Source organism: Lycorma delicatula, chromosome 5 (genome assembly GCF_047948215.1).
Source record: "Lycorma delicatula isolate Av1 chromosome 5, ASM4794821v1, whole genome shotgun sequence".
Classification (NCBI taxonomy): Eukaryota; Metazoa; Arthropoda; class Insecta; order Hemiptera; family Fulgoridae; genus Lycorma; species Lycorma delicatula.
In genome coordinates, this window is record NC_134459.1 from 76,181,972 (window position 1) to 76,205,280 (window position 23,309).

Sequence of the window (23,309 nt, forward strand, 5' to 3'; positions counted from 1 at the left end):
TTTTTATTTATCATTATTATTTTCAAAAGTCCGAGTTTAACGAACACTGCGGGGGGGGGGAGGGTCTAGCAGACAAACCAGCGGGTTGGTCTAGTGGTGAACGCGTCTTCCCAAATCAGCTGATTTGGAAGTCGAGAATTCCAGCGTTCAAGTCGTAGTAAAGGCGATTATTTTTATACGGATTTGATTACTAAATCGTGAGTACCGATGTTCTTTAGCGGTTGGGTTTTTCAATTAACCATATATCTCAGGAATGGACGAACTGAGACTGTACAAGACTACATTTCATTTACACTCATACAGATCATCCTCTGATGTAATACCTGAACGGTAATTCCTGAAAGCTAAAACGGGAAAAAGAAAGAAAGGGGATCTAGCAGACCCTTCTCACTAGGCGGGAAGGACAAGTGAAGCGAGCTCTGATCTTCTAAATATAACGCCTGACGCGGCGGGTAACGCAAGTAATTATACAGCAGGGGCGAAGCCGCGACGATGATTCTAGTTATTTTATATTCAAGAAATAATTTGTAACACTCTCCTTTAAATTCAGGAATTGACTTCTGAAAGAAAGAAGTTTTATGTTTAAAATAATAAACATAAAAAAATCAATTTTCTCTTTTTTACGTTTATATTCTGTTCCATTTATTTCAGTTAAAATATCTTTTAACTTCAAAAGAATTTAAATTTTAAAAATGGTTTAAGAATTTGAAAAAACATTTTATTTTTTTTCCTTTTTTATCATATCTTAGGATACATAACGAATAGTTCTTCTTAAAACGATGTTAAATTAATTTATATCAAAACAGAGGTTTTAACCGTTGATATGTCTTTATTATTCATTCAACTTAAAAAAAGAATTTAAAAGTGCTGTTGAAACTGTTTTAACAGTATATCATCAAGTTCTTTAAAAGTTAATTTCTAATTTCCATTCAGTGTAATGAAAATACGAGAAAAGGCTACGTGCACTACGTCAGGTCCTCTGAAATTCTCTTTTTTCCTTGTAATTTACATCGGAGTGAATATGCTGCTCTTAGTCTGGTTATTGCGTTGGAGTTTGTGCAAATATACTACTTTGGAATTAACCGCAAAAAGTGGAATAGGAAAACAGTTGAATGTATTTACTATAAAAAAGTTAAACCCAGAATTAAAGCTGCAAATATATAAATTATATATTCTAAAAATAATCTTCTAGATCGGTGAATTATTTTTATATTGTTTTGTTTTAATTTGTTCTTCATTGGATTCATATTTCTTTAATTAATGCTGAGTAATCTACCAATTCAGTTCGGATGAAGCTCAACTATTTTCCTTTCGGATTTTGAAACCGGATACGGTTCCTCTATTCAAAATTATGTGGGATGTCTTTCGGGAAATTTCGATTAAAACATCGGGGGGGGGGCCGTTTCGAGGGGGTCAGATTTTAAAAATGGCATATTTATCGCCGGAATAGGTATAAGAATATTGCCCATGTTTGTAAATAGGCGCGAATTCTGTCGATTCACGGAATTTGGACGTACTAAATTTCTATTTATGATATTTTTCATTAAGGTTTTATAATCATATTTTTGTTTATTTTTTAAATATTAATTATTCAAATTTAATGCGCATTTATTATTCTCACTCGTGTAGAATAATTAATGCAATTGATAAACTATAAATAAATAATTGTTTTTCAAGATGAAAGTTTTTTCTGTTATTATTTTGAAAAATATGCCCGTTTGAATTGGTAGGTTACTCCATCGCCAATTCCCTTCTAACAGTAACAGTTTTAACTTGTATGAAGGAAACTGTCTATATATTTTAATTAAATGTTTCACAAATAATTTGTCTACGATATTTTTAATTCATTTACCTGTAACCTATGTAGATGTCGTGCATGACTCCAAGGCGGCGGATGAGTTTTATGTGATGGTGGTGGAGGGGCTTTGTTTTTGACAACTGAAACTGCCACAAATGCGGTCGCGGCTTTGTGTCTTTCACGAGGGTTTGCGGTAACACGGTGATACGAAAACTCCGCTCTACTGCGGGCACTTTCCGGCCACGATCCATTGTTTTTCTGCCAGTTTGAAGATGTTCTTGTCTCTTGTATTACTGCTTTATTTTCTGTTTCTGTTAAACAAACAAAAAACAAATGCCAGTTATAGTTTGTTATAAAACAATCATGAGATTTGTAATTAAAAAATATCAATGATATTAATGACAATAATGATTAATGATTGAAGTTACAATGTTTTTTTGTCATTCATAGTGGTTAAAAAGTGATTAAGAGTAGTGTATGGTTTGTGTATTACTAAACTGTCAAAAATTAATTAGGAAAGAAAATTACGCTACCAAAACCGTCTCATTTTTTTTTTTTAATTTCTTACTTAAAATATGAACCTATTTGGCCATTTCGATTGTTAACCGATCATCAACATCAGACAATACAACAAATTTTTGAAAAATAAACTGTATTTTGTTCATTACAGTACGTTCGCAAAGTCGCTAAGCAGTATGCTTTAAAATTATGTGGTGCATTCTGCTTTTACGGCGTTAGGTTGGTTGCCCCGTTGATTCGTTGGGCGTTGCTCAGTAATAGTTCAAGACGTCAATTGTTGAGTTATGATTGAATTTGCTTCGTTTCGTTAATTGGAATCAATAGTTGCAAGAACGTAATGTTTCTTTCGGTAGAAGAACGTGTTTTTCTCGTTGAATACGTCTTTCGTGAAGGTGACAAGTATACTGATTTAGTGAAGCACAAGTTTGCCGAAACTTTTCCAAATACTCCTGTTCCTCACCGCAATGTAGTTCAAACTCTTATCGAAAAATTTCGAGAAACAGGCTCTGTTGAAGACGCTGATCGAAGTGGAAAATCAGCTAAACGAACAGAATTTGCTTGATATTTTGGTTGCTATGGCCGAAAGTCCAGCAACGTCAATGTGTAAGTTAGCGTAGCAGCAAGATATTGAACTTGCTAGTGCATATAAAGCTGTAAGAAAAAACTGAAACTTTTCCCCTATAAAGTAATGTGTTCAAGAACTGAAATTACAGATCATGCCAAAATACTAATTATTACTATCAATTGTTTATTGACCAAAATTCCGTAGGTATTGTCGACATTACTTTTTTTTACAGGTGAAGCATGATTTTATCTGGTAGGTTGTATTAATTCACGAAATACACGATTGTGGTCGACAACAACTCTAATGAATTACACGAACAATCTTTACACGAAGCGAAAATTGAAGTCTGGGTCGGTGTGAGTAGAACGCGCATTGAGGGTACAATCTTTTTTAAAAATACAGTTAATAATGATCGTTATTGTGTTGCTTTAACAAACTTTATTAGTCCGTTAACAAAATTGGAAATCAATCACGGTTGGTTCTAACAAGATAGCGTCACAGCGCACATAGCTAACCGGTTAATGACTTTTTTTACGAAATGTCATTGGTTAATGAATCATTTTGACAGGTTTTTGGCCTGCAAGATTTTCTGATCCGACTCCCCCAGATTTTTTTTCTATGAAGTTCAGCAAAAGAAGTAGTGCATCGCAACAGAGCACGCTAAATTGACGAACTAAAAACCGCAATAACGGCATAAATATGTATAAGAAAATTCTACTACATCAGCCGATTTTAAAGTGTTTGAAAACAAATTGAATCGTATGCAATGTATTGATGTTGGAGGAGGTCATTTTCAATACCTTTTATAAACTATTTCAGTTATTGTAATATAAGTTTCTATAAAATAATGAAATAAAAATACAAAGTAAAAATTAAGAAAGTTTCGTTATTACACTTCCATAATTCCAGTGCACAGCAATTTTCCGAACGCGCTGTACTTATAGAAGACATATCGGCTGACCCCAACATTTCCTAGAAGTTGCTTATAAGATTACACTTTATTGGAAACGATGGTTTTAAAAGATTTACGAAATTAACATAGATTGGATAAATAAAATAGTATATAACATAATAGAAACTTAGTTTATTAAAAGCTAAGCAGAAACTTCATTGTTGAACAACGTTAATGAATCCAATAATCTGTTCAAAGAAAATTAAGTAAGAAAATTAAACTATTACCTCCTCCCTTGAAATTATTTTCGATGGAGGGAAATTTCTTTGCCTGGTTTAAGATTCATGTTGTCTTTGTTTGTTTTGAGATAATTTTTCTCACTAGCTTATGAATGAAGTGTGTACTAATTCATAGTGACCGTGACGTGATTGAAGGTTTGTTTAAATAATTTAAAACCAAATTTATCCTTTCTGTTGGAATTTCTAGAACGACAGTTATTTATTTTTTCTTTTACTCTAATATCCCGGTCTCAGATACACTTGTTTATAGTATTACTTAAGTATTATTGGGTGTTACCATGAAAGCGGACTCATTTCTTAATTATCATTTCCTGAATTACTGATAAAAAGTAAATTATTTATGGATTAAGTATACATACAATATTATACTACTAATAAACCATCATTCATTTAAAAACGTCAAATCAACTACCAGTTACCTATTGCACCGTGCACTCCTTTACGTGGCATAGTTTCAGTAAAATGGTGAAAGTAACACGGATACTCTTTAAATATACACTAAACATTTTTATTTTTAACTACTTAATTCCATGCTTACTTCGTCAGAGAAATATGTATTTGATTTTTCTTATATACACGATTTTTAGCAGTTTTTTTTATTATGAAAAAGATATTTTCGATGTCTTGGAAAGGAAATTTTTTTAAAGACTTCCAATCAGGAAACGTGAATAATGAAAGAAACGATCCGTAAATGGATAACATTAAAAAAAGCTACGTTTAACGTAATTTGTTTCTGCTTACTCATTTATCATTGTTCTGTTATAGTTATGAAGCTTGAAAATTGCGTAGAGTAAAAATTAACGTAAATATAGTGTTTTTCTACGAGCCTCTTTTATTCAAAAGCCTTGATTGTTGAAGTCGAGTGGCGGAGCCGCTGGCGGGGGAGGGGACTGTGCTACCGAGGGCATAGCTTTCCATGCAGCCGTGAGGTGTGGAACTATCTTGCCAAGAGCAGTCTTCGAATGTGTTGGAGTAAATGTCACGCGGTTAATGTTAAAGTTGGTTGGTGGAGCCGCTGTCGGCGAGGGGGTGACTGTGCTGTCTAGGGCATGTTAGTCCATGCAGCCGTGAGGTGTGGCTTCAGGTATGATATTTATAGGGGTGATGGGATGTAGGTCTGAATTTCGCTGTTACGTATAATAAATTTTGAACGGTATGAATTTAGCATTGTATTGACTCGTTACTTAGTCGATGGTTGAGGCATTTACAGTCACAAGCGTTGATATTAAAATTGGACTAGGCGCGGGGTTCGCGCTTCCGCTGACTCGATTTGCTAGTTCAGAGGGTGATATTATAGGAAACGAAGGGTGAAGATGTCCGAAAGAAGTTGGCTGAAATAATAATTTTGACTGATGGAAATGTCTACCGAGGCATTGCGTCGGTTGCATCCCGACTGAGGCCTGGCTGATGACTGTGAGATGTAATCAGTTAGTGGGTCTAAAGACGACTTCCGATAGGGGCTCGGAACAGAGGGTGTGGTGTGGCGACCGGAATTACCACAAGGTTATCTTCACCTACGGGTTGGGATGTTTTTTCTACATTCTTTTTAATAAAAAAAATTGCAAAAAGCAGGTGTTAGTGTATTATGTGCTGTATTTATAAAAAAAAAAAAATATTTCCACTTTAAAATGGTAAACATACATCTCTAAAGTTTTCATCTTTTAAATTATGTTTTTAATTTAATTTCCGCGTAACATTTTCTGATGAAGCGGATTCCTGCAAGAGAACTAAACTCTTAAGAAAATACAAAACAATAAGTAGAATAGTTAAGTTTTGCAAATAATTGTAGTCTGCTGTTACTATAAAATCTGTTATACTATTAACACTGCCGTGTAATTTATAAAAAAAGTTTTTTTTTCTTTTTTATAGAATTTAACCTTCTTGCGGTAATATAAATTTTACTAATATACGAGAAAATGATTTTATGATTTGAATAAAATTAAAAATAAAATATAAATCGTAATATAAAAAAATGCTATAGCTCTAGAAGGAAAAGTATTGTAATCGGTCCAATTTGGGCATATGTTTCACACCGGATCCTCACTTTTGATATCTAAGGAACACGAAAAAACCGGATGGAAATTTTCCGGATGTTAATATTCGTATGAACGAACATCGTGTGTGTTCGGTGTTGGCCTGTAAATCACCCTATATCTCCAGAACTACTGAACCGATTATGACCAAAGTGTTTAAATTCCTTCTATTTAATGGCATTAATGCCATTAAATTTTCAACTTTAAAGGCCAAGGGGTTGAGGCTGTAGAGCAAGGTCATCCTCAGTATCTCGAGATTTCGACTAATTAAGGTCATATTTTTCTTTGGCATATTTTGTTAATTATTAAAAAAACTTTTGCAAAATCGCACCCACATCCCAAAAAATGCTTTAAACTACTGCTATGTTGTGACATCACATTTAAGCGGTAGAATTAAATAATGAGTGATATATAAAGTGCAAAAAAGTATCTCTAACTTGGTGGATCGCCTGATGGACTCGGTATCTCGTGCGTGAAGCCTCGCAGGTGCACCTGTCTGCTGATCGTACAAGCGAAATTTGTTCTACGCAAGTTGTGAAATTATATTCACCCACACTTACAGTTAGCGCGGACCATCGCCTCTATATCACCACACCCGCGCGAATTAAATACGGCATGCACGCGCGCTTTAGTTAGAATCATTGAATTAAATTAACGAAAAAATATTATATTTAAATGAACTGATAAATATTTAAAATTAAGTTGTCTGTTAAGTCGTAGCATCAGAAACAAGCCACGGAACGCGGCTTTAGCCGCGTGATGGGAAAGTCCTACAAATATTTTTGTCAGCTATTTTAATTTCTTTTAAATATTGCAATATTTACTTAATTTATAAGGAGGAACTCTATAATCGTTTTTTTTTTATTGTTTAAATTAGTAAGTATTGGTCTGTTAAGACGTATTCTATTATGATTAATTTGTATTTACTCATCGATCTGCTAATTAGATCATGTAATTGATTGACATGTTAATTATAATATGTAGGTTGTATAAGCAAGCGTATTATGTTTGCTTATGGCTAATAAATAGTGAATTATTACTATGATACTAAATTACAAATTTTGAGTACACTAAAATCAAGAAAAATTAACTTGTAATCTCACTGAAAATTAAACTCCGATGGGAATTAATTGAAAATAAGAAAATTGCCTTAAATGATTTGTTAGAAGGCGTAAAAATACTGGAACGCTACTTTGAAAAACGTATTTTACTGCATTTTACACAGATACTGATTTCGAAATTCTATATAAAAAAAATTTAAATCTTTCGTAAAATGTTGAAACCGCATTAAGAGGTTTGATTTTACAGTTATAATTTGAAGTCTATTTTATCTTATTTTCTATAATTAATGGTGGACATAAAAAAAATGGTTTCTCTTCTGTTTAGTTAAAAGACATTGAAATCTGTAGAGGATGTTTTTTTTTAATAATAAACATTGAAATTCTTACGCCTGTGTTTAGTTTCTGTAGACTTAATTCAAACCAGTTTAATCAGAATCAAATTCTTTACAAGTTTTTTTTAATGCCTCTATGTTTTTTAGCTATTTAACATAGATATTTATCCCAAATATAAAATCGTCTGTTTTTCGACTGTAATCATTTGTCTTTTTCCCCAGATTACTCGAAAACTACTAAAAATACAGTTCTAAGACGTATTTTTTTCTCAGTTTTTGAGGTCAGATTTCATATAAAACCATTAAATTTATCCCTTAATTTGGGTACCAACGATTTTTGGTTTATTTTTTAATTATTCGCCAACCGACGTTCCGTAACGAAGCGTTTCCTAACGCTCAGGTTTCATCTGTGTTAATACGAACTTATTTATTTAACCAGTAGAACATGATCTGAAAGTTTGTTACATTCTTTTTGAATCATTCTATATATGTCGTTTCATAATTTAGTCAAATTGTTATTTTTTTTTTAAACTGCTAATTAAAGATTTTTAATTGAAATGTTATTTTGTTGTGAGTTTATGGTTTTTAGAGTGAAATGATTTTTTTATTCTGTAGAATTTTATATTTCTTTGTGGAAATAATTTAATTTGTAGTTACTACCAGTATTTTTAAAGTTTGTTTATCATACTTTAAAAATTACTAGATTCATTGAATTAATAAATAAAAAAGTATTTAAAAAAAATTAAATGTGTTGAATATTCAGTAGACTTGAATTAAAAAAAAAAACATCGGCAATTAACTTCCTTTCTTTTAAGACAAATTATAATTATTAAATAGTTTTATTGTATGTGTACATTTGTACTGTAAATTTATTAATATCTTTACTGATATTCAGCCTTTAAATCTTCAGTTATAGCGTTACGTTGATTACACATATAAAGATTAAAAAAAATTGTTTGATTTTGTTAATTTTTAGATTTAGATGATGTAATAATTCACATTACTTACCACCATCTCGTTCACTGTTGTCATTACTAGGAGTCCATTTTACTTTATCTTGTACGGAAGCCGTTGGCCAATCCTCTTTCTCCGATTCCGACCACAGTATATCTTGCCTTCCGTGACGAAATCTAACCGGTTGTAGCCACTCATCGGGCTGCGGCCATCTTCCTTCATCACTGTCATCCTCTCCTTCGTCTCTTCTGTCCCTGACACGTTTCTTTGTTTGGACGAATTTTGACCATCTTCTGTTATCTCCATCTTCTTTATTCTCTATGCTTATTGCAGCAGCCTTTTTCATTTTTACATGTTCTTTTCGTCTGTTTCCTTTCCTTCGTTTTTTAAAAGTGACATTCTGAATATGAGGACGTACGGTAGTTGTGATTATATATGTATTATTAACATTTACTTCGTCTATTGTATTATTGTTTTCCTTCAGTTTATTTTCTTTTACTATTGTGGAATCATTGGTGCTGTTTGTCCCCTTTTTGCTTCTTTCCTCCACTCCTAGAGCATCTGAAAAAAAAAATTAAAAAATTACTATCGGTTAACATTAATGAAATAATACTGATTTTTAACTTGTATCAAAAGGTTAAAAATGATATTAAAGAAATATCATTACATATATATATAATGTAAATCATTTGTAGCATTCGGCCAGAATAAAAATCTGGAAAATATTTAAATGAAATTAATAATTTTACTAACGAAGTTGGGATTTACGTATCTTATTAATAAATGGCTATAATTTCATAACAAAAATGAGTGCGTTTGTTGCTCAACAGATTACTACCAACCGGGTGTTTTTTTTTGTCTGTGATAAAACTAAAGTATCTGAAGTATAAGTAAAATACTCATACTTTTCTCTGAAATTAATTATTCTTATTATTATCATAATTATATACCCTTCCCTTTTTTTTTTTGTCGGAAGAAGGGAAGATTTTTATAGGCACTGAGTGGTTTCGAAATCCATCGTAATAATATTTTGTTATAGGACTCTCCCTTGCAAGCCTATCCAATAAAATCCATTCTCCTCAAACAGATGAGAGGCCGGACCCATCTTTACCGAATAATCACAGCACCCTATGTGTCTTGATAAATACACACCTCCATTACTGATCTGATCCCACGGCTCAATCCTATTAGATCCTGGGAGATTTCGGGCACTGCTTGCTACCAGTCCTGTACGCAGACCGCGCATCTTTGTCCTTTATTACATTCGGTCCTCTTGTGGCGGGTCTTACCACATTGAAGCAAAGGACAGAGCGGTCTGGGCCCTTTTACTTAGAAGTAAGATGGTCAGAATCCCAGCACTTAGGTTCCTCCTTCCGTCTGGGAATAAGTCAGCTACCCGATACGGTTCCTACCCATGTCGTGGAACTTACGAGCAGCGCCACGGTCGCCTTCTGGGAATCGTGGAAGGCCAACCTGAGAGACGTGACCGTCACCTGGGTCTTGCCGCCGAGAGCTCGCTTGAGTCACAGAACATTGTATCGGCGTCCAGGTCCTTCACATGAATGCAGGACTTCGTTCGTAAGGTCACGTCAAATCCTAGTAAAGGCAGTTACTTTTATACAGATTTGAATACTAGATCGTGGATGCCGGTGTTCTTTAGTGGTTCTTCTTCTTCTTTTTCCTGTTTAGCCTCCGGGAACTACCGTTCAGATAATATTTCAGAAGATGAATGAGGATGATATGTATGAGTCTAAATGAAATGTAGTCTTGTACATTCTCAGTTCGACCATCCTGAGATGTGTGGTTAATTGAAAGCCATCCACCAAAGAACACCGGTATCCACGATCTAGTATTCTAATCCGTGAAAATCTTTAGTGGTTGGGTTTCAATTAACCACACATCTCACAAATGGTTGACCTGAGACTGTACAAGACTACAGTTCACTTATTCATTCATATCATCCTGTTTCATCCTCTGAAGTAATACCTGACGGTGATTCCCGGAGGCTTTAATTTAATTATATTAAATTAAATTAATATAATATAAATTACTTTAATTCGGTTTAATTTAGTTAATTTAATTTTATTGTTATTACTTTTAGTTTAATATGGTTTATACTAATTAAATATTATTTCGTTTTTTTTTTATTATTTAGTTAGTTATTTTTATCTGTAATTTATACGTTGATTTTTATTTATTTAATTTATAAATTTATTCTATTATTAATTAATTGTATTGGTTTTATTTTAGTTTTATCCTATTCACTTTTATTATTTTAAATATTTACTTATTTTAGTTTAATGATTTTATTATATTAGTATTAAATATTTAATGTATTTTATTTAAATTAATTTGTTTTATAATATAGCTTGTACCTATATTATACAGAGTGATGATCTCGATTGACACCTCTTTTATCTCACTATTATGGTGGTCCATGCTGACATCATCAGTAAAATCGGATCGGTGAAGGAGACAAAGGGAAACCATTTTACTTATTTAGCCATTATACTTATAAACAGTTTCACTTATTTATTTATTAAACTTTTGACTTCTATTAAGTCATCTGTAAGCGTTTTTATAGCTATTAATATACTACAGATTGCTCTTTATGGCATTAATTACATTATTACAAGAATGACATTTTTAGTTGAACCAATAACTAACTAATCGTATAAGTGCTACATCTTGATGAAAACCAATAAAAGCCTTTAAATCTGTAACCAGTGTCCTTAGCAACTCTCTGTTATTCAATTTCTAATTTTTAATATTATGTTATCTATGCTGCTTTGTGAAAATTTAAGGTATTAAATGCTTGGTATTAAATGCTAAGGTATTAAATGCTGATTTAAGTAAATACTGTTGCAGTTACTAATTTTTTGCGCGATTCAGTTAAGCATTATTATCTCTAGAAAAATACGATGTGACAAATGGACGTTGCTGCTACCCGCAGTAAATATTATAAAATTTTTATTAAGGCAGTTATTAGATTACTATACTTATTTTTCTGGCTTTAAAATTAAATTTGTACAATTTTAAACCGTACGCTTCTGGACTGTTCTGCATGTTCTTACATATAAGCAAATTAAGGCTGTTATTTTATAAGTATTGCTAATGATAAAAAAGAAGAAAGAATGTTAGTTGTATAAATTTTTTAGTTTACATCAATCAATTTAAAAATTAATATTTCCAAGAAAACTTTGGATTTAAGTTTATAGATAATCTGAATTTGGTCGCAAAATTAAATCTAATATTAAAAATTTTCGAAAAATCATAGTAATAAAACGTAACCTTAATTATTGACCCTAGACCTAACGATCAGTCTCAAAACTTCAGTTCAATAGTATACCGAAGCGGTTTTCTGTGGAATAGGAACCATATAAGGAATTTTGGAACCGTAAAAATTAGTAGAACCTCGGACTTACATATAAGCGTCGTGTCGAATTCCAAAGGCGAGAAAGAGATATACTGTTTCATGAACAAAAACATGAACAATTCATATAAAAGTTATTATAATCAAACAACAAATTTCCGGTCTTTGAGAAAAATTTCGTTGCCTGTTACTTTGATAAAACGTGAAATTTTACGGGATGTAAATTTTTCCTCAAAGGAATAATACCGAGGTTGTTTGTAAGCCAGTACCGTACAGTTTGGAATTCTATTTATTCATTTAGACGTAAAATTTTGTAATTGCAGTCATAGTTAAGGTTTCATTCTTAATGTTACAGTTACCTTAGTGTATAGAAATTAATCAATCACTTATTTACAAATAATCCTACGTAATATATATATACCAAGTCAATTTTGAGAGGGGATTTAGCTAATTCTTGAAATATTAATGCAACAGCTTAATTTTCAAACTAAAGTTGCAAAAATGAAAACATTTACGTCTGTATGATCATTAGGTGGGCAGTTCAGGAGTTATATAAATAGCTAGTCCGACATATTACTCGATTTTATTAACTATTGATTTTTTTGAAAAAGATTATCTAAATATTTACGAATATTACGCATTAATAAATTGAAAAAAAAAAACTTATAAAGTTTAAAAATCTTTATTATGGATTACAAAACTAAAACTCGTAAATACGAATAACTCAAGCACACTTATTACATATTCTTAACGACTTGTTTAGAAATATAACAAAACTAACTGGCTTGGTTTGCTTGGCATTTCTACCGCCACCACCCCATTCGGTCGCCCTAAAGCATAAGACCGAATGTTTGTGCCACAATCGGCTATTGAGCCTCGAAACAGTTTAGCGACCAGTGTCCTAACTAGCTCCTAGAGCTAACCTAAAAGCGTGAGCGGAATAAACATGGTATCATACACCACTCGCTTGCATGTCCCTCCGCCCACTTTTCATATATCACTAAAATGGGTAGGCGCATGCCCTTCAACTACTGCAACATATATGACTATCAATAATTAAATTTATCAAAGACAGCAATTCGCTGCCACGCCTAGGCCGCTGAATGCCAACAAGTATCTGTCCATCATTAAAGCGCTTGGAATCTTAATCTGGCTGGTAGCCAGCCATATTTCTTACAGCTTCTTACAGCAGCGCGGTAGGAGTCTTTTCCCTTAGGTAAACTACTGATGTTGGTCGAACAAAGCAACCGCATCAAGGAACTCCCACACGGTACGACAATGCGGCTCTCTACACATTTCTCGCCGCTTGTAAGTGGCCAGTTTTCCCCTTGACTTTTAAGTTCCAGAGTGGCCTGAGTTCTGGCCATCCCCAAGAGCTGGGTAGTCGAACATCATGTGTTCGTTCGACTGGACCTTCCCTCAGACACACAGCTCATCAGCTGCCAGGCGGCTAATATAACAAAACTAATATTCAAATAAATCGTTTTATTATAACTAATATTAAAACCTATTGCAATAGTTTTTTTTCATCCTTCCTCTGAGGGCCAGACCCGCAGTTAAGCATTATCACGGCCCTGGTAGATGCTATCGCCTCTAATTAAGCACTGTCAGGCCCGGGTATGCCGTTCCCAGCCCGGTAGCCTAGACTCGGTCCTATATTGTCATTTCTTCTAACAGGGGCACCCCGGAGAAGGCGTCCCCGCCACCCGAGCAAGCCTGTACGACTTTTGCAGTAGCTAGAAGTTTTATATTTATATTAATTACTATTTATAGTTATAATAAATATTGCAATAGGTAAACATTTTATACATACAGGCAAAGATTATGAAGATACAATTTTATATTTTTATTGAATTAAGTACATTTTATTACCGATAAATGGAGCGTAACATTATAATAGCACCAGTTAGTTATCTTATTGGTATCGGAATTTACTACCCGGTCACGATTATATGAGAAGCCTAAGGCTGTATTTAACTACGGTTCCCAATACACGTTTACCACACCGATAGTAGCTCGAACTAAAATTTTAGTTAGGACCACTGGTTTAAAATAAAACACTGCTTCCGGCAAATTATATATAACAGCATTTTAAAGTATCTAGTAACAGGAGTGGAAATTGCAGTTTTTTTTATTAAATCGATGTTAAATAGATTTTTAATTTTATCTAATTATTATTCTGGTTAAAAAAAATTGAATTTTAAAGTTTCTCATAAATAAAAAAATATCGGGCAAACAATGAGGAAACATTTTTTTAAAATTTTCTAAGCTAATAATAGCAGTTGAGCTAACATCTGTGCTTTCCCAGCAACTTTAAAATGAAATAAGAAAAAAGCAGTTAGGGTATTTACGTAAGTTATGAACTTCGTAGCCTATCGACATAATTAAAAATTGATCAGCCTATTATCTTACTGAATAATAAGGAAAAAATTAGTGTTTGTCCGTCATTCATCTGTTAATTACCTGAATATAACTATTGTTACAAGGAGAATAAAATCGATGTACATTCTTTGCTTATCGATTATAAATAATTTAAGGTTGAATATAAATAAACGGTAACATTAAAAAAGTTCGAATATAATTTCAAATTTGTATAATTTTCAAGTTGACAATAATTGAACAGTTTTTGAAGTAGCGAAACTATTTTAACTAATCGATTTTTTGATTGATTTAAATATAAATTTCTTGGACATGGTTCCTCTCACACGCTACAAATCATTCATCTCATCCTCTGAAGCAATTCCTATAGGTGGACCCGAAGGTTAAAAAAAAAAAATTGTTCGGCTGGTATATTTTAATAATATAATTAAAAGTAAATAAGTGATATATTCACCTTACCAGCAAATAAGTGTTTAGTCCTAAAGATCTTTCGATTTTTTCAAACTATCATCAGGAGGTAAAATATTATAATTAAGTCAAAATTTAAATTAGGTATACAGTAATGAGTGTCTGCGTGTTAACAGCTATGCTGAAACAGTATACTGAAATATGCATATTTTAAATTTTGACTTAATTATATATAATATTTTAACTCTTGATGGTTGAAAAAAACCGAAAGATCTCGAGGACTTGAACTCTTATTTGCTGGTAAGGTGGATATATGAACCCACCGGGTTGGTTTAGTTGGTGAACGCGTCTACCCAAATCAGCTGATTTGGAAGTCAAGAGTTCCAGCGTTCCAGTCCTAGTAAAGGCAGTAACTTTTATACGGATTTGAATACTAGATCGTGGATACCGGTGTTCTTTGGTGGTTGGGTTTAAATTAACCACAAATCTTAGGAATGGTCGACCTGAGACTGTACAAGACTACACTTCATTTACACTCATACGTATCATCATCATTCATTCTCTGAAGTAATAACTGAACGGTAATTCCCGGAGACTAAACAGAAAAACTAAAAAGAAAGAAACGTGAATATATCACGTATTTACTTTTAATTATTTGATTTAAATATATTGTGAATGTACTACCTAACTTTTACTTTATTATATATTATTTTTAAGTATATCGACTTTATTGATTAACAATTTTAAAGTAGTTGATGTATAGAAGTTGTTAATTACATAAAGTTATATACCTTAAATCGGTATATTGTATCAGTCTATTTCTCGTAAAAAAAATTATTTCGTATAGCAAAATAATATTTCATGGCTCGCAGGTGTCATGACAACATATGATTCACGAATATTTTTCCTAAATATTTTAATGACGAATATTCAACCATTCAGCCAGATATTCATATAAATTTCAGTTGCCACCACCCAAACAGCAAAAATAATTGAACATCAATTCAAACATTCAATCGAAAATTTATTCAAATGATTACTATCCACCTGTCGTTGCTGCTACGTGACATGAAAAAATCGACATACAGTACGTAAGCAGTTGATGGTTGGGAGTCTGACTGGTGTTGAGATAGTTGGTGCATTTAAAGTACAGTGCAGTGTCGTACTGTACGTGCTTTAGGTGAACGAATTACGAATCGAATAATCAGAACAACTCGAGACAGAATGCGACTTACGATAGATCATGACAGAAAATTAGTACTTATTTATTCCTTCACCTTTCGCAATCTCGTAGTAATTCGACTAGTATTCGTTTAACTTCATAATTTATTTATATTTTAATATTTGCTAAATATATAATATAATTTTTCTAATGAATACAATACATTGCTTCACAAAGGAAAAAGTTACATTAATTTTTTACGTCAGACTATTCCAGTTTATTCAAGGACAAAATCTTCTTTCTCTCTGTATGACGCGATTAAAGGAACTGAAGTAAAGCTACAGCTCTCTTTGAATCATTCAGATTTCCTTTAGAGTAACGATATTCGCGGCACAGAAGTCCCAACGGTGAACAAAGATGGCATTTGTAGATCAACTTAATATAACTTTTATGCAATTTTCATGTGGTTTGGCGTGCTGGTGTGAAACGGCTTAGTGAAAAAGGTAGAGAGGAAATTCCGTTCGCTTCTTTAATGAGCCTAATATGACAGGCTCATATGAGCCTTAAGAATGGATATGACATTGTCGTGAATGACTTTCGTTTCATGTCAGCCAACCTGCAAATATCTTGTTTATGAACCTAACATTCGTCGACGTTCTCATGTCAAGGAGTTTTTGTATCGCGTGTGAAAATATTTTAGAGACACATGTTATTGATTATCAGTTGAAAATATTAAAGTAGTTTTTGGAGATTACTCTTTTTTTATTTGTGCGCTTCCGTGTTATCCCCACTAACATCTTTACGAAGATTAAATAATAGGTCCAGTGAGACTTAACACAAGGTTATTTTTTTCATGTATAAAGACATAGTTTTTATATATTAAAATGAGAAATTTAAATAAAATTACCCAAAAAATACAGTCGAAAAACATCTTAAAAATAATTATTATTTAATTAGTGTAGGTGAATATTACAATTTCACAGGTGTAGTAATTAAAATTTCACATGTAACTTATAAAATATCGTGGTATTTGTTTAAAACATAACAGTTGGTAGTCATATATTATAAAATTATGTCAACGTAAACGTCCTGTTAATTTGGTGGCTGTGATTTGAACAAATAAACACGATTTTTTTTAATTACTGTTACGAGTAGGACGAATATGAGAGTTTGTGAAGATGGAATTTAATTCCGAAAGCACTTGAACGCTTCGAATTCAATTGTTGGTAAGCGGTTTTTGTATGTTAACTTTAATTATATTCTTTTTAGATTCATGGAAATGGTTTTGAATGTTTTTTATTCATTTTTGTTAGAAGAATACTATTTGGTAAATTTTATGATAAACTAACATATCATTTCATAAAAGTAAGGACTTTAAAAGTGGTAACCAAAATTTTTTTATGGAAATTCATTATTTTAAGGAAAATATTTTTAAAAAAATCTAAAAGTAGATACTAAAGTTTGCGAGGGTTTTATCTGTTTGCAACAGCATTGCGCGAGAACCAACCGATCGACTGATTTCAAATTTTCTAACTGTGAAATTTTTCTCTTGGACGACGACTTAATACCGTTTTTCGATGTAAAATAACATACTATGCATTTTATAACATATTCGACTTTCAGCTTTCTACCTTGATCCCTTCCCGAGATATAGAGTAATGATAGAGATATAGATATATTCTAGGGTAATGAAAAGGGAAACCAAAAGGGATATGTTTGTCTACAACAGGATCTCCTTTGACAAGAACAAAGAAAACTTAGGAGAAAAAAGAGCTTTTCATGCTTTAATTATCATTTATCAGTATTATTTGCACAATCATGAGTATAAAGAATACAGCGAAGGGTCCTGGGGCGGAGCCCCCTGGCTAGACAAAAGCGAGACCTCATCGGCTAGTTCTTTATAAAATAATTTAAAAGAAATGTCATCCAAGTTAAGAATAAATCTTGAAGCAAACAGATGGCAAATTAAACATGGTGTGATTTAAAAAGTAGTAGTTTAAAAATGAAACTAGATTATATAATAGTAGTTTTTTAGCATTGGAAAACTTTCCATGTATTTCCTTCCAAACGCATTAATAATCAACATTAATTAATATATAAACTAGTATAAAATGTAGATACGGACACCACAAAAAAATGTGATGTCCACCACAGTGCAATTGTGTAACTGTCCACCTTATTAAAGAATTGGAGGATCGTATCTCACCTTCAAATGAAATAAGTTTAAGTGAAGTGCAGCAAAAAATGTGTTTGTATAATTTAATAGGGGTACAAGGAAGTCATGTGGTTTCCACGTCAGATTTTTATGTTAAAATAAATACATTATTATCGATAGGTTGTACTCCAGTTTTAAATGTACGTATCAAAAAACATATTTTAAAATTATTTATTATCTCATGTACAGGCTAATATGCAGTTCAGTTTGTATTCTTTCAGTATAGTTTTTTATATGATATAATAAATATTGACTGTAATTTGTTTTATTGTGTGTTATGTCGGTTCACTTTTGATTTTGATCATTCTTCGTGTTAAAAATGATAGCCTGATAAATCGATAGCAATATATGTAGTTTCCTTTTTGAACTTAATCGATAGATGGATATATTGTCGCGAGTCTAGTAACTAATATTTTCATAAGCGTTTAATGCATAAAGTTTATTACGTATGACCTACGATATTGACCAGAATTAGCCTCCGCATTCGATATGGATTGGATAATAACAGAATAATGGAGTGGATACGCCATTCTGTAAACAAGCAGCAATATTAATGTGCATCGCTGCAGTTCAGCAAATGCAGTATTATGTCTTAAATCACCATGTAATATACATTAACACTCCTTTATCTTGCGTGCGATACTCAACCTAATATAATGTAACCGGTCTGTAATTTATACTCATTAAATTTAAATTAATAGTTCACGTGTCACTTGTTTATACTGACCTTTATCATAATTATATGGTATAGCATTCTAAGTTAGAAGATAACGTACAATTTACTACCTACTTATGTTTAAATAGAGTAAAAACTCTACCTAGTTTTTCAGTGAATATTAGAGTGTTTATGTTATATGGATTTATGATTGCTGACCGGTTTACGTCTGTGAAGGCTGCTTTTTAGTTAGATTAATTTTCTTTTTCAGCAAAAGAAAAAACTTAACTATAAATTAACTGAAAATTAGTGATCGATGTACTTTAATCTTTGCAAATATTCATTTTGTAACTACTCTATATTTCCATATTAATTTGTAAAATATTCAAATATTTAAATTTAAAAACACTACCTTAGTAAAACTCAGTAAAAAGATTTTTATAAACTGAATTAACATATTATCTAAAATGAAAAGTAAAGTTACACTATTAAATTGTAAAAAATATTTCTGCTCAGTAAGATTTACAGATACCACATTATTTCTAACCGATATTGAGATTACTCCGATCGAAATAACTCATTTAGAGGGGAAAAAATTTGTTACTTGGACTTTTATAAGTGGAAATAGTAAAGGGGTTTATAATAAACGTAAACAAAATAAATGCGTGAGCGAATATGAAAGAGGGTTGATTTGTGGGGTTGAAAAGGGGTGAAAAATGGTATTATTGCGATTACCGGCGAAAGTTGACGTCAAAAAAGTCTGTGGTTATTTACGACATAGAAAGGTATACTTTTACAAAGTTTTGTCAAAATTAAATTATTTTTGCGGAAATGAAATGTAAAAAACGAAAAGAAAAAAGATTTTTTGAATTTTTCTCGGAAATTTTAAGGTTATGTTAAAAAGTGACCTCTACAAATGTTGTAGATGATCTACAACTTTTGTATTGAAACATTTTTTTTTCAACCTCAACACCCCAAATCGTCCCTCCTACACCACCACCACCGCTCACGCGTTGAGCGTGAAAAAAATATTATTTTTTTCGTTTATTCTATTATTTTTTCGTTAGAATGTTTATGCTTCCTGAATCATTAGAGATATGTCTTATTTCAGTTGATATGAAGTTTAAAAAGAGTACAAAATAATGTCCAAGAGATTAATGATGCTATTTGAGTAATTCCACGTCAATAAATAAATAGTCTTGTGAATGCTAGTTGTTAATAATTCGTGAAGAAAATAGTTGCAACTCGTGAAAGTTTGCATAATATCTTATTGTTGTGTGGTGGCTTGTAGAAATAAAAAAAAATTACTGTATGTAGTACAAAACAGTAGAAATATACTTTACAATTTGATCGTATTTAAAATTTTGCAATATTCTTTTTTTAATTTAAAACGTACAAATTGAACAAAAGATAGGGACAAAAGCGTTTAAATGTTATCTGAGTTTAATAAATTTCTTTCTTTTTCCTTTCACGTTCAAACTGGCGAATATTATTTCTTTTGTCAGAACCCTTCTCCATCTACGTTTGATTACATTACAGAGTAAAAAAAAGTAGGTAAGCAAACTAAAAATCTAATTTCAGTTTTTTTATGTTTTGTAATTTTTAAATCGTTAAAATGTATGAACGGTCCTAGATTCAAGATTTACGGCTGTACCAATCTTACAATAGTGTATCTAAAAACACACACACACACACACACACAAAAGCATAAACGCGAGCTTGAACGAGAGATTGAAAAGGAATTTGAATCAGTACGTATACATTTACTACAGTCTACTTTTAGCATCGGTTTCAGCAGTGTAGACACTATTATTTATTACTTAGAACTGCCTGATTTTTTTTCTGACTCATAAAGAACTTGCAATATACCAGATTCGATTTTTCTTAAATGGTAGGTTGTTAGATTCGAGATTGTATCCAGTACCTTCAAAGAAAATTTCTTAAAACCATAGCTGAAAAGGTGAATAAAAGTAATTTCTATCAGTAATTTTGTAAAATGTTTTTTAAGTTTAAATATAAGAAAAAACTTAATTATCTTTAAATTTTATAAACCATTAAATAACTTTCAACTGTTAAAGTAAAATGAAGTTTCGCATTTGCTCTACCTCAAAACGATTTACTCTTTTGATACGAGACCACTTCTTGACGTGTACTTTAGACCACCTTTGAAAATAACTTTTTTCTTTTTCTGTTTAGCCTCCGGAACTACCGTAAGGTATTACTTCAGAGAATGAATGAGGATGATATGTATACATGTAAATGAAGTATAGTCTTGTACAGTCTCAGGTCAACCAATCCTGAAATGTGTGGTTAATTGAAACCCAACCACCAAAGAACACCGGTATCCATGATCTAGTACACAAATCCGTATAAAAGTATATGCCCTTACTAGGACTTTTACCTTATAGCTCTCGAGTTCGAAATCAGCTGATTTGCGAGGATGATTTCATCACTAGACCAACCCGGTGGGTTACTTTTGAAAATAACTGCGTTCACGCATTGTATTTTTCAGAGTTGAACACTAGGAAGGAGAAATGACCTGGGTTTACTTAAATCGTAGTTTCCAAAATACATGAATAATATATATTTATTCACTTTCTTTCTTAAAGATAGTAAGCAGCAGGTATGTCTCATACGAGCTCCTTCACTTTGCCAAGTAACGCTTGTGTGTGCAATTCGTTATTTTGTAATTTTGCATCTTGTTGAGTATTGTTACGATTTTACTCGAAGTCTGGTAAGGAAAATATTTTGCTAAATCTGTCATACTTATGTAAATAATACAGTATCAGTGTACTCTGAATAGTACAAGCTAACTGTTGCTTCTGTTCAGTCATAAGGTATTCTGTCTGTTCCTGAGAGACAGAACTATTAGGAAAGATGTTTCAAAATTTATTTTCTTTTTTCTCTATTGAAATATTTTAGGAGGATGCATCTTCAGAATGCAAACCACAAAAAAATATTTTCTTTATAACGGTCTTGACTAACTGTTGAGAATTAAAAATAAATTTTACCTTTCAGAAATAGTTGTGAATATTTGATCAGATCTTCTTATTAAATGTTTTGATAAAGTGAATAACAAGGAGTTGAACACCAATAAAACTGTTTTTGAATGTGGTAATAAAAAGTAAGTTAAGTCTAGACGTAACCAAGATTCTAATTACAAAAATGTTAAATTTATCTGGCACATTTTACGCAGGAGATGATCAGACAAAGGTTAATTTTTATCCCCGTGAAATACTTCACAGAGATATTTGTTCCCAACTAGTAATCATGCGGATGAAGGCCCAGTTTAAAATTTAAAAAAAAATATATATGTTTTTGGTGTAATTTATTTGAAATCGTTTTTATTTCAGTTTTATCCATTTAAATTTTACACTGAAATTAAAATGGATTCTAGCAAGCAAATCTTGAGAGACGTTCAAAAGTTAGTGGAATCTCTTCGGCGTAAGTTAAGTGAATAAAACTTTCATTACCCAATTAAAAATTAAAGAAAAAAGTTAAGAAAGCTATTTCAAGTTTCATTTTCATCTGTTGGAACACTATGTTAATATTTATTCTAAATATATTACTTCAAAAAAAAAAAAAACTTTTAACCAAAGTTGTTTAAAATTTTATTATCATTTATTTATGTTGTTGAAAATATTTTTTTCTTTAATTTTCTGCGAATAAATGAAACATTCGTTATTTCCGAGTAAAAACGTCGATTTGAGTGTTCAGTTTATTGTGTAACCCAAAAATATTAACGTTTCTTTTCCAATGTAAAGACAAACCATTAATTTTAGTTATAGACAAAACTTCTTTCGTAAAATTACATCAGGAAAAATATTATTATCTAAAATATAACATGATTTAATAAGAGAATTAAAATTTTACTACTAACAAAATCCTTTTGTAAAATGCGAAACGATTCCTTAAAATCAATATTGTTCACTACAATCGAAAGGATTAGATTACCTGATCAAAATTTTAATTGTTATTATTAACTAGATTAATTTACTTCTTAACGTTTAATGGTAAAAGATTCATTTAGACTGTACCAGCTGTTCTTAATGTTTAAGTGTTAAAGGTAATCATTTGTAGACAGTCAATCTAATGTAAATAGGCTATGAATGTGAAGTTAAATGTTAAGCTTACCTCTACACCAAACACACACACACACACACACACACACACACACACACACACACACACGCGCGCGCGCGAGAGAGAGAGAGAGAGAAAGAGAGAGAGAGAGAGAGAGACTTACATTTGTGGTTCTGAATATTTATGCTCTGTATAAAATAGGCAGTTCAACTCTATTTAAATTTATCTATAATAGAGCTATTATTTCTAGCATTCCATTCCAATGAAATATATCCTACACGCTCGTGAAATTAAATTGCCCATAATTTAATGTAAAATAATTTACGATGTTATATATATTTACGATGTTACATTCATTCACTGGAACAATTATTAGAATAAATTAATAATAAAACGGTATTAAAATAGAGTGAAAACAATTGTTTTAACAACATTATTTTCCCTAGTCGACATCCTCAGAACTAATTTTAAAATCTTGTTTTTAAAACAAAAACATTACGGAGCTTTCTTCAAATTATACAAGTTAATTTCTGCAATAAACCATGAAAGGGGTTGAATTGGCTTGTATTTATCCCCTATCT

General features: G+C 31.7%; 1 protein-coding gene across 1 annotated transcript in view; it reads right to left on the reverse strand.

Annotated features, from left to right (window-relative positions):
• Window positions 1–23,309, reverse strand: part of LOC142324457 (uncharacterized) — a 948,409-nt gene that overhangs the window by 101,170 nt on the left and 823,930 nt on the right. Inside the window, exons 6-7 of the mRNA XM_075365286.1 lie at window positions 8,508–9,014; window positions 1,853–2,109 (exon numbers count right to left, since the gene is read on the reverse strand). Coding sequence (XP_075221401.1) covers window positions 1,853–2,109; window positions 8,508–9,014 — 764 coding nt within the window. The remainder of the gene's footprint in view (window positions 1–1,852; window positions 2,110–8,507; window positions 9,015–23,309) is intronic.